Here is a 12,802-nt window from a genome sequence, read left to right as displayed (position 1 = left end):
TAGAAAGTTAAACCAATATTTCATTAAACAATGCAATTAAAAATGAACTGATCATGTTGTACAGGTGTATTTCAGTGCATTGGTTAGAAGTGCATGTATGTGTGTATGCTGGACAAATAACTGACAAACATTTTCTTAAAGATTAGGACATATTTGATTGTTCTTAAACCTTTGCTTGTTGGTAAGATTGCTTTAGTACCCTTATTAGTGATGAATGAAGTTCTGCTGCATGTTATATGAAGAAGCGTGAGCTCAATACAATGAGGCGTGCAATTAATCAGTTCCAGAAAGAAACACAAAACTTGTGTTAACTGAAAGAAAACAAGCTGACAATAAGATGCAAATCTCAATTTGTTCATTATATACATCATAACCAGACATTTATAAGAAATTATTTGAAGGCCAGTTTTGATGAGGAACACCAGCAAAATAAATACATTTCTAACAGAAAAAGAAAGCACTGCAAAAATACATGATTAGATCTTTTATTTGAGTGTATTTACAGTGTTCACATTTGTAGGACACTGAACACTCTTACTGTAAAGATATTTCACAACTTTGATAAAAACACCCTGCAGTGAATCAGATGAAACACAAACACGTCACGTGAGGAGATCAGATTATCATGACAACAACATCATAACGATCATATTTACAGTCTACTGTATGTACAGTATTTCTGTCATGATGTGTGTGAATGTGAGGCGGCTTCCAATCAAACCAGAGTCGTAAAGCATTGTGTGCTGTTATTATATCACTGTTTGATCCTGGATTCTGATTGGCTGACAGACGTTTCAGGTGATATTAATGTTTCTGAACTGATGACAGCATCTTAATAACAGAAGAATGTTATTCTTTATATTTTATGGACTAAAACCTGAAAAATAGCAAGAAATAAACACATTTATAAATGCGGTTATACAAGTGGAATAATTAACTGTTTCGAGTTACTGAAAATGAACATTCACCCAAGACACTTTATTTAAAAAATAATAATAATAAAAACATTTTTGTTGCTTGAAATAAAATAAAAAATAATATATATATTTTTAGTTAGTTTGCAAGATTACATTTTTCATTTAAATTTTATTTCTCATTTAATTTAATAATTTATTTAACAATTTAATATTCAACGTACTTGAAAAACATAACAAAAATAAGTTAAATCTGAATCTTTTTTTTTATCAACTATATGGACACACACACACATATATAAATGAAAACATCATAAAAAGTGACTCAAAATATTATTAAAGCTTATAATAATAGCATCTCAATGATGTTTCTCATCAGTGTAAATGGTTCTGATTGTGATTCTGAAAGAGGATTCATGTTCTAGATGATCTGAGTGTCTATTTCAGCTGTTTCTGGTCAGAACTCGTCTTCTGAACTGTCGGCCAGCAGCATGGCGTTGTCTGGTCCGCTGCGCACTTCTCTGGGAGGCTGAAAACCATCAACATTGAAGGGAAATCACCAGATTGAGAGGTAAAGGATGGAAGATGAATCTACTGAAGACTGTGATGATGGTACCTTCCTCCTCTGGTGTTTGAAGCTGTTCCTCCGTCGATGGATCGCTCTGATGCTGTAGAGAGCTCCGACCAGAAGAAGAGCTCCAGCGATCCCGATCCCCACCGGAGCCAACATCCCCGACACATACCCAGCCTACAGACACCAGCGAGCGCTTTACAGACTCTTCTGCTCACAGACGCTGCGCTTACTTGATCAGAGACTTGTCAAATATTTTCAACACTGATAATAATCAGAAATGTTTCTTGAGCAGTAAATCATCATATTATTCTGATTTCTGAAGATCATGTGACACTGAAGACTGGAGGAATGATGCTGAAAATACAGCGGAGCATCACAGAAATACATTACACTTTAACACAGATTCACACAGAAAACAGATGGTTTATATTAGCATAATATTTATCATTTTTAAAGAGTCATCAGTACCTTCTCTCTGATGAGCTCCACCCAGCTCCGCACTGCAAACACACACAGAGAGAGAGAGAGAGAGAGAGAGAGAGAGAGAGTGTGAGAGAGAGGGAGAGGGAGAGAGAGAGAGAGAGAGAGTGTGTGTGTGTGAGAGAGAGAGAGAGAGAGAGAGAGAGTGTGAGAGAGAGGGAGAGAGAGAGAGAGAGAAGTCTCTTTATAATGATGAAGAAGCGAGGAGACGGATGTGATCCGGCGCTCGACTCTCACCCAGGCCCTGGTTCCGCTGCACCCAGACGGGAGGAGGAGGGATCAGGCTGTACGGCGGGGCCATGGTGCTCTCTGTCAGGTCCTCTTCGCTCTCCTCCTCATCAGAGTCCACCTCCTCTTCCTCCTCATCTTCATCAGGCTCCTCTGTAACACACAGACGTTCAGCTGATCTGATCTGAACACACGACAAACCTTTCGATTCGGTATCAGCCGTCAGAGGCTGATGGGTAACAGAGCGCTGCGTGACATCATCGCCTGCTGGGCCAATCAGAACAGCTTATGTCAGCTTTAGAACTTAATATATCAACAATCTACATCAGAAGTTAGACAGCAGATGTTGTGTGTATAGAGTGATGACGTATTTCTTTAAGCCAAAGTCTTGAAAAGATGGTTACTAACAAGTGTCAGTGAATGGGTGCCGTCAGAATGAGAGTCTGATAAAAACATCACAATAATCCACAGTCCATCAGTGAACATCTGGAGAAGACAAAAGATGAAACACATCCAGCATTAAGATGATTTTAACTCAAACACATAGAGTCTATAATCAATAATAACACTTCCTCCAGTGAAAAAGTGCATCTGCTGTTCAGACACAGATTTGTTTAAACGCTGCTTGATCTGTGCAGATTTCTCTCCTGATTCAGACCAGAACACTTTTTCACTGGATGTTTTTATCAGCTGTTTGGGCTCTCATTCTGACGGCACCCATTCACTTACAGTGAACAAGTGACGCAACGCTACATTTCTCCAAACCTGATGAAGAAACAAACTGAGATGAACTGAGGGTGAACACATTTACAGCAGATTGTAATTTTCAGAAGAACTGTTTCTTTAATTTGTGAAGACTATTAGGATGACTCAAACTCTTACGGGTCACAGAGCTTTCTTTCTGCAATAATCCAATAGAAAAATCATATTGGGCTTTATTTGAGGGACTCAGTGAAGCTCCAGAAGTATGTCATCACTGCTGCTCTGCTATACTCACGTTGTGTCGTCCCATGATGCTCTGCTTCCGGATGGCGTTCTGTGATTGGCTCTTTCGTTCCTAAGAGACGGATGTCAGAGGAAGTGTGATCCGTATCCATGGACACCATCCGCTCCACGGTTACAGCCGCTGGCGTCATGGCAACAGACGGTCCAGATGATGCTCTGGGTGCCGTGACGTCTTCAAACGGCTCAAAGATCAAAGGAAGGTCTTCGGAGGACATGGTGGCCGGAGACGAGACGCTCACTTCCTCTGGAGCAGGAAGTAGAGGACAGACACAAGCAGTCAAAATATCTGGATCACTTCTCATGTTCTCAGAAAACACACAAAACCTCAGACTGGGCTCAGATTTGCTCAAGGTGTAAAAATAAAAATATAGTTTTTGTTTTTATTTAGAATTAAAATTAACTTTATCTTTATTTTTTCTAAGTTTGAGTAGTTTTTTACAAAAATATGTCTGTAGAAGTTTTTATTTCAGTTTTAGTTATTTTAGTGCATCAAGTTAAACTAAATCAAAATATGAAATGCTGATTCTGAATAAACAGTAAATGAAATAAAATGTTTTTTTTATTTAATTTTATTTATTCCCAGTAACAGGTAAAGTTTTAGTAATTTTTCTGTGTGATTTTCTCATATTTAAATTGTATTACTTTATCAGTTTTTTGTATATTTATGTCTGTATAGTTTGTATTAATTTTATTTCAGTTTTAGTTATTTTATTACATCAGTGTAACTAAATCGAATGAGAAAAATTTGTATATTTTTAGTTAATTTTAGTCCTTTTTTGTCTATATTAAGTTTTAGTTTTTATTTTATTTTTATAGGAAAATGAACTGATTTGTAAGAACTATAATATACAGTTCAGTCAAAAATGTTTGCTGCTCATTTTGCGAAGAGAAATAAATGATCTGGTTAAGCTTCATTTGATGCACCATTGCATTCTCACTTTGAGAAGTCGTCTGCATTTCGTCTCATCATCCATGATGCATTATTGATGCATGAATGTTTTAGAAACGCTGCGTCTGAAACAATGACTCCACTGATATTTGACACATGTTGACTTCATGTCAGACATCGTGAGCCAAGACGATCAACCCCATCAGGACGCATGAGCATGAATAATGTGTGTCTCCTCTTTTAGCAGCCAGTCCCACTTTCTTCCAGCAGATCTCAGAATAGAAAGTAATTAGGCTGTCGCCGGCGTCCGCTGAGGACTCGAAGTGGAGCGGGACGCTCTCAGACTCACATCAGATTCATTCAGTGTGATTGAGAGACTCTAGCACACGGACACTGAACACAACGGATCTGATAACGACTCTGATATTGTCAGAAAACCTCAGATGAGATCTCAAACTGCGCTCAGGATCCATTAATACTGTTCATATTCTGAACCAGGGTTATTATAGTTAACTAAGAACATTTTTGCTACTTGAAATAAAATTTTCAATGATTTCAACTAGTCAACAATTACAAAAAAAATATTCAAAATTCTAAATATAATATCATCTCAATGATACTAAAATAGCTTTGCATCTGTTTTAGTCTTTTTTTAACGTTTAGTTTCATTAATTATGCAGAGTAACCCTAACATTATATACTAAGTACTACATGTAGTTAATTAAAACTGCATATAATTACACTGTAACAACGACACAATAAAATCCAACCCATTTCATAATTATTATTTTTTACTTCAGTTCTGTTTATTTCATATTAAGTAGCAACAGTTTATTTTATGTGAGCCGCTGCACGTCTGTAGTTTGTCTGGTTCCCTCACCTGTCTGCAGACGATCCGCTTCTGTCCAGGTGTCCGGAGCGTCCAGCGGTCTGGAGCTGAAGTCTGAGTCCGGGACATGAGCGTCTCCAGCTTCAGTGCTGTCCGCTGCAGAGGTTTGTGAGGAACTGATGAGACTGGAGGAGTCTGAAGCCCGTGATCTGTCCATCAGAGATGAGGAGGACTCTTTCTCTTCTCCGTGAAGGTCTCCTGGGTGTCTCCCGTGAGGGACGGCCCAGCTTACGAGACACAGCGCCACCATCAGGAGACTGTGCAGAGCTGCAGCGGTGAACATTGTGGATCCGTCCAGCTGGAACCAGATCTGAAACACCAATGCACACTTCCTGTAGAAGAGAAAATCCCAAGCGGTAGTTTACAGTTATAAAAGCAAGAGAATTAAAGAAAGAAAGTACCCTAAATATACATAACTTGAGAAAACGAACTGTGGTTTTATTACAGTAAATATTTGTTATTTAATGTTAGTTCAAACAATAAACAACACAGTATTTATGAATCTTTGTTAATGTTAGTTCACATTGCATTAACTAATGTTAACAAGCTCAACTTTTGATTTTAATAATGCATTGGTAAATGTTCAAATGAACTAAGATTAATAAATGCAGTGGAAGTGTTGTTCATGTTTAGTTCGTGTAAACTAATGAACCTTATTGTAAAGTGTTACCGTTTTTATATAACCACAGTTTTACTACAAATACTATAAAATATGTTTAGTGTATCAGAATCATGGTGAGGCTGATTTGTGGTTACTATGATTTAACTACAGTAACCAATGGGGTTTGGGTCAAAAGGGATGTTTTTCCTGGTGAACAACAACAACAACAACATTAAAAACAGTAAAGAGTAGCCTCAGTCAAATCCTTGAGCACAATAATAATATATCTTAGATTTGCCTATATTTGAAAGTTATGTGCTGCTAGTTTATCCATCATTCTGTTAAAGTCTGCATTTTCTTGCTCTTTCAGTTCTGCAGCAGTAACTTGACACACACACACACACACACACACACACACACACACACACACACACACACACAGTGTCTAAAAATAGCACAGAGCTCGTCTCAGAGACAATGCGCGCGACTCTCTCATGCAGAAATGTTCATGCATTAATCCTCTGTTTGCATCCTTTCATACCAACATTCTTGCAGACGCGCGCGTGGTTTTCTCAGGCAGTGCACGCGTTATTTCTGGACTGTCACTGTCAGAATGTGTGTGTGTGTGTGTGTGTGTGTGCGTGTGTGTGGGGCAGATTCCCTCGAGTCCTGCGCGTGACCGCATGCAGAAACTGACTGCTCCTCTTCATAACGAGGTAAACACACAGAAGGACAGTAACGAGGCTCTCCTCACCTGCGCGTGAACATCAGCAGCAGCTCTGAGCTCTGTCTGCGTCATCAGGTCCAGCCGCGCGCCACGAGTCTGCGCACACTGCACGAACTATTGTTATGATTACTTATTAATTATGTTTTGTAACTATATTTTTATTATTATTAAACTTTCTGAATTATTTTACAAATACATTTACAAATTGTTTTACACTCATAACCAAACTTTGGCTTCAAATTACTATTATTATTATTATTAATATTGACAACTACTGCTATTTTTTAGGTATATATATATATAAAACCTAATTTTGGTCTCAAGTTATTATCATTATTATTGTTGTTTTTCGTTATCATTATTGACTATTGTTATTTTTAATGTTTATATATTTTTATGATAATACATTAAATTTGTTTTCTTTTTATTTAAAAAGACCTCTAACACTAGCTTGCTCTAATTTTTTTCCATTCTATTTGTTTTGTTTTATTTATTATATTATTTAAAAAGCCTTTGCTATATGTACTGCGTTTAAGCTAACTGAGACTTGTTATAGCTCTTATATATCATTGCTCTTTTGTTGTTTTGGATTGATTTTATTGTTAATTAAGTCGCTTTAATGTAATGTAATACTCTTGAAAAATTATTTGAATGAAACAACTTATTTTGGTTTCAAATTATAATAATAATAATTCTAATTAATAATAATTCTAATTAATAATAATTCTAATTAATAATAATAATAATAATAATTATTATTATTATTATAATTGTATTATTAATAATTGTTATTATTATTATATTTTGAAGTACACACGCACTTATAATGACAAAACTCTTTATCAATAAAAATAAAAATGAAAATAAGAAATAAAGAAATAGCGAAAATGAGATGATATGAATTAAATTAGGATGTCTAGATTTGTCTCAGTCAGGCGCTGATCTGAGTTCAGCTTCACACAAACCCCGCGCTTTCCCACAGACAGTGACGAACTGATCTCAGATCAGCGGAGCCGTTTCAGTCAGGCAGATGCGGGGCAGCCATCGCGAAGGACCCCGGCCGCCCTTCCGTCTGACGCGGTGTTTACACTTTAATAATAATTCTTCTTTCTGACATTTCTACTCATTTCTATCGATATAATGCCGTTGTTCGAAGGCCTGGGCAGCGGAGGCGAGAAGACAGCCGTGGTGATTGATTTAGGAGCGGCCTACACAAAGTGAGTGAGCTTCAATATAAATACAGTCGTGTTACGAAGAAGATTTATTCAGAAATACATGATTTAATCATCCTCGTTCATTAGTTCGTCTTTAAATCGATGACACGAACAAAAAACATCATGTTACCGTGGGTTTAGGAGCACAGGGGCGTGTAAATACCGTTATTTGAACATTTAACGTTACTGACACCATTGATTCCTAGCATGCTAGTAATTCTATAAAATGTGTTGAATCTCACGGATCCATGTTTCATATTTCACTCAAAAACCTATGATGGAATATAAAAAAGTTATTAAATGTCCCTTAAAGGGTATTATTATTATTATCATTGTAGCTATTATTTTTATTGACTAACATTATCCGTCAAATATTTATAGATGTTTTTTAATAACATTTATTTGACTTAAAACCAAATTTTGGTTTCAAATTTTATCTAACAAATTTGTTTATTATTCGTATAATTTATTTAATCTATCTATCTATCTATCTATCTATATATCTATATATATATATAAATGGTCCTCAAAAGGATTTGTTTTACAAATAAAAAGTAGACGTATTATTGTAATATTACAGTATTAAGTGCTCAGATGTGATGAATGTAAACTTTTTTTTTTATTATTATTATTATTTTTCTTTTACAAATAACCCTTCTATATGGTAATGTGAAGCAGAAGTATTGCTGTGTTTGTGCTGACGGAGGATGCTCTGGTTTCTTGTGTAGATGTGGTTTTGCCGGTGAGACGGGGCCGAGATTCATCATTCCCAGTGAGATCAAACGCTCCGGATCTCCGGAGGTCAGTCTGGGAACGCTCTCACGCTCCTGCGGGAATCATCTCTGTTCCACATCACGTTAATCAATTAACATGATCATTTGCTGCATCTATGTTTTACAAATGTTTTAAGCAGCAGTATAATATTATCACAGTGACCCTGTTGATTGAATACTCTCGATCTGAATATAACGTGAGAATCATTATTGATCGTGTGTGTTTCAGGCGGTTCGAGTCGTGCAGTACAACATCAACACTGAGGAGCTCTACAGCATCCTGAAGGAGTTCGTTCACCTGCTGTACTTCCGGTAACACACACGCTGTTCTCTTCTGTTCTGAGAGCGCTTTGTGTTTGCTCTCCGCAGCTGATCTCGTGACGCTCTTCCTCCCTTCAGGCATCTGCTGGTGAATCCTCGAGACCGGCGCGTGGTGATCGTTGAGTCCATCCTCTGTCCTTCACACTTCAGAGAGACGCTCTCCAGAGTCTTCTTCAAGCACTTCGAGGTGAAGTCATGCTCTCAGTGCTCATCCAGAGCAGTTTCACAGCATAGTCCTAGCTGAAAATGACTGACAGATGTTTAGATATGCTTCCAGTGAATAGAAGCCGTCGAAATAAACGCTCAAACAGTCGTGTCTGCTGAGAGACACTAATAAATCTGTTGCAGGTGCCGTCGGTCCTGTTTGCTCCGAGTCATCTGATGTCTGTCATGACTCTGGGCATCCAGTCTGCTCTCGTCATGGACTGTGGATATACAGAGACCCTGGTGTTACCAGAATCCTTTGAGCTCTGAAACTATATAATAGTTCACCCAGACGTGACTATTTGCTGTAAATGTGCTCAAATGAGTTTGTTTCTTCATCAGGTTTGGAGAAATGTAGCATTGCATCACTTGTTCACTGCAAGTGAATGGGTGCCGTCAGAACGAGAGTCTGATAAAAACATCCCAATAATCCCCAGTCCATCAGTGAACATCTGGAGAAGACAAAACCTGAAACACATCCAGCATTAAGATGATTTTAACTCAAACACATAGAGTCTATAATCCAGAATAACACTTCCTCCAGTGAAAAAGTGTTCTGGTCTGAATCAGGAGAGAAATCTGCACAGATCAAGCAGCGTTTAAACAGATCTAAACTAATCTGTGAGAGACAACAGCAGATGTTTCACTGGAGGAAGTGTTATTATGGATTATACACTCGTATTTATCAGCTGTTTGGACTCTCATTCTGACGGCACCCATTCACTTTAGGTCATTTTTGGGTAACCTTTTCCTGTAATTCTTACTCCTGGTCTGGATGATTATAAAGCGTTGTTGTGTGTACACACACTATATCTGTGTTTTGAAGTGTTAGGTGACTTTAACAGTGCACTAGATCTATGAAGGCATTCCGATCCTGTCTGCGTGGGAAGCTCTACCGATGGGAGGAAAAGCCATTCATAGGTGAGTGTGTGTGAAACGAGTGTGTAGGGTCATGCACTTGTGTTCTGAGTGCTCTTGTTCCTCTGTAGGGAGCTTCACAGTCTGCTGAGCGAGCAGTGCACACTTGACACCGACTCTGGCACCGGACTCAGTCTGCCCACCGTCATCAGTAAGAGCACACACACACACATCCGCATCACACCATCCGTTCAGCATCACACTCCAGCATCAGGCTATAGCTCATATGCACTGCTTAGTGTTTATCTGTTGGTCTGTCACAGGCTCCGTTCCAGAGGATGTTGTGGAGGATATCAAAGGTACGTCATAAAGACACGCTTCCTCCTGCAGAAAACATCTTGACTCGTCTGTAAAATGAAAATGGGACATGTTGACTGTGTCTGTGTTTAGTGCGGACGTGTTTCGTTAGTGACCTGCAGAGGGGCATGAAGATCCAGGAGGCCAGATTTAACCTGGACGGATCTGCTGAGGTCAGAGAAGCGGCTAATCAACTATTGCTATAAATACTAGGGGGAAAAAACACACATTCACAACATTCATTGATAATTGAGCAGCAAATCATCATATTATTCTGATTTCTGAAGATCATGTGACACTGAAGACTGATGCTGAAAATACAGCGGAGCATCACAGAAATAAATTACACTTTAATGTATATTCACAGAGAAAACGGTTATCTTAAATTGTAATATTCTTTCAAAAATAATATAATTTTTCTTGTATTTTTCATCAAATAAATGCAGGCTTGGTGAGCAAAAACATTAAAAAAACATGTATAAAATAAACAGATTCTGGTTCAGTGTGTAACATGTTTTTAACTGTTTGCACAAATGATGGGATATTTTATAGTAGTTGAAGATTGCAGATGATTGTTGTTAAATGTCCCATCTTCACTGGCAAAGATCGTTTACTAGTAACATATTTAATATGTTAACATTGGCAAAATTTTAACTCTGTAAAATCGGATTTGGAATTAGTATGTATTTCCTCTCGATTCTGATTGGTCCTTCAGAGACCGGCTCCTCCCCCAGATGTGGAGTATCCATTGGATGGACAGAAGATTCTGCATGTTAAAGGATCCATCAGGTAAAATCCTTCAAACCAGACGTGATGATCTGCTTTTTTCTAACTGGAATAGCTCAAGGTCAGATGTTTGAACTGAGATTGGGATTGTTTATTAATCTGACCCCATGTTCTGCTGTTCTCCAGAGACTCTGTGGCCGAGATGTTGTTCGAGCAGGACAATGAGGAGAAATCCATCGCCACGCTGCTGCTGGACACTCTGGTGAAGGTACAAAAGATCAGAGGATTTCGTTTTTTAATTCGATGTGAGGATAAATTCTGAAAGTCTTTTTAGTGACAAGTAAATAAATAAATGTTGAAATATAAAGATGTAAACAGTGTTTTAGATTCATTCAAACATTAAAAAATCTAAATTGCACGTTAGACAGTTTGTGTATTCCCCTTGTTCCTTCTGTCTCCAGTGTCCCATCGACACTCGTAAGGTTCTGTCGGAGAACCTGGTGATAATCGGCGGTACGTCCATGCTGCCCGGGTTCCTGCACCGTCTCCTGTCTGAGATCCGCTCGCTGGTGGAGAAACCCAAGTACCGTGATGCTCTGGCTACCAAGAGCTTCCGAATCCACAGCCCACCTGCCAAACCCAACTGCACCGCCTGGTTAGGAGGTGAGGCTTCAGATTCCTGATTGTTAAAGCAATTTAGGGAGAACAGTTCCTTTAAGAGATCACAATTCTCTGCCCGTGAACCCTGAACCATTCACTCAAGGTTGTTTTGTCTCTTCTTCCCATGTAGGTGCTATATTCGGAGCACTGCAGGACATTTTAGGGAGTCGCTCGGTGTCCAGAGATTACTACAACCAGACGGGCCGCATCCCAGACTGGTGTTGTCTCAGCACCCCTCTTCCGGATTCAGTCTATGAGGCGGGAAAGAATCAGCCGCCTCTCATGAAGAGAGCCTTCTCCACCGAGAAATGAACTGGACACTTTAAATCTAGCTCATCTGTCCTGATCTATAATAGCTTAATGTTTTTCATATTAGTCAGCTGTACTTAATTTGAATAGTAGGTGAATGATCTGTGTTCCGATCGACATGATCCCTACACAGTGTTCATTGCTCCCTACTCCCTGAGAAGGGGAAGTTTACTTCTTCAGAGTTTATTCATTCACATATTAGCGCTACGCCCTGAAGCTTCTTCACACACGGACGAAACGTACTAGAGTGTGACAAAAATGCATCTGTAAATAAATACAATTTAAATTCACGTCTCGTACACTTTAATGACCTTTAAATGGAACATATACGCTACTTCGAACTGGAATCATGGTGGAATATCCAGTGATGTCCACTTCGCAGGGCACTTACAGTGGATCAGAACAAACGTCGGAAGCGATGAGAGAAAACACACACATTGAGAACCGCTGAAACTAAACGGTTTTCTAGAGAACTTCCAGACATTTATCCAGTCTAAACGATAGAAGCCCATTTCCGCCGCTGAATGATAAAAAATAATTGTTTTTGTTATATTTAAATGCATGCTTGATCTTGCACCGTCACAGACAGATCATGGAAGGCATCTTGACCATAGTGATAAGAAACTACATAATATTTCAATTGTGTTAAATAATGAGTTTCAATTACTGAATATGTTAAAAAAATTGGTGTATTTATGAGTTTTGTGAAAAAATAAACATAAAAAATGTGGTGTTTGCAGCTGGGGTCTTGTCGATTAGTAATGTGAACTCAGATTGGTCTTTATCTTTAGCAGTCATGTTTTACTAGAGAGAGACTGAGGTCTGATCTTGAATAAACAGCTGTCAGGACTGTTTCTCTTTAACTCTGTGTTCTCCAGTGGTTTCAATAAACTTCACTTACATACTTCAATGGAAGCTTGTTTACCCCAAGCAATGAAACTTGTAGAATAAAGTCAGCCTTTTTTTTCAATCAGATTAGTAGGATATTTTGAATTCAGCAAGGTCCAACATGGAAAAGATAATTTAATCTTAAGATCCAATGACAATCACTCATCAATTGCGCAAGCCTGGAG

The 12,802-nt window shown here is 38.3% G+C and overlaps 2 protein-coding genes across 4 annotated transcripts; one reads left to right on the top strand and one right to left on the bottom strand.

Moving 5' to 3' along the window:
• Window positions 1-1,196: 1,196 nt before the first annotated feature.
• Window positions 1,197-6,412, bottom strand: LOC113076067 (armadillo-like helical domain-containing protein 4). 3 transcript variants are annotated; one of them, XM_026248732.1, is made up of 7 exons: window positions 6,335-6,412; window positions 4,971-5,311; window positions 3,194-3,445; window positions 2,206-2,349; window positions 1,957-1,988; window positions 1,531-1,662; window positions 1,197-1,443 (listed from the first exon to the last, which is right to left on the bottom strand). In XM_026248732.1, the coding sequence occupies exons 1-7, from the start codon at window positions 6,346-6,348 to the stop codon at window positions 1,372-1,374; spliced, it is 987 nt and encodes a 328-aa protein (XP_026104517.1). In that variant the 5' UTR covers window positions 6,349-6,412; the 3' UTR covers window positions 1,197-1,371. The 3 variants fall into 3 exon arrangements, with proteins under 3 accessions (XP_026104517.1, XP_026104516.1, XP_026104518.1); XM_026248731.1 differs by having other exon boundaries at window positions 4,971-5,289; window positions 6,335-6,387; XM_026248733.1 differs by lacking the exon at window positions 3,194-3,445 and having other exon boundaries at window positions 4,971-5,289; window positions 6,335-6,387.
• Window positions 6,413-7,345: 933 nt separating this feature from the next.
• actr10 (actin related protein 10) lies at window positions 7,346-12,592 on the top strand. The gene is made up of 13 exons (XM_026248720.1): window positions 7,346-7,524; window positions 8,250-8,322; window positions 8,524-8,606; window positions 8,694-8,802; window positions 8,964-9,071; window positions 9,673-9,740; window positions 9,809-9,888; window positions 10,001-10,036; window positions 10,128-10,207; window positions 10,750-10,823; window positions 10,947-11,028; window positions 11,222-11,423; window positions 11,551-12,592. Exons 1-13 carry the CDS (start codon window positions 7,448-7,450, stop codon window positions 11,730-11,732), a joined length of 1,254 nt encoding a protein of 417 aa, XP_026104505.1. The 5' UTR covers window positions 7,346-7,447; the 3' UTR covers window positions 11,733-12,592.
• The last annotated feature ends 210 nt before the right edge of the window (window positions 12,593-12,802 follow it).

This window comes from Carassius auratus, unplaced genomic scaffold, assembly GCF_003368295.1.
Source record: "Carassius auratus strain Wakin unplaced genomic scaffold, ASM336829v1 scaf_tig00018493, whole genome shotgun sequence".
NCBI lineage: Eukaryota > Metazoa > Chordata > Actinopteri > Cypriniformes > Cyprinidae > Carassius > Carassius auratus.
The sequence above is the reverse complement of the archived record's forward strand: the minus strand, read 5'-3'. Positions and strand labels throughout refer to the sequence as shown.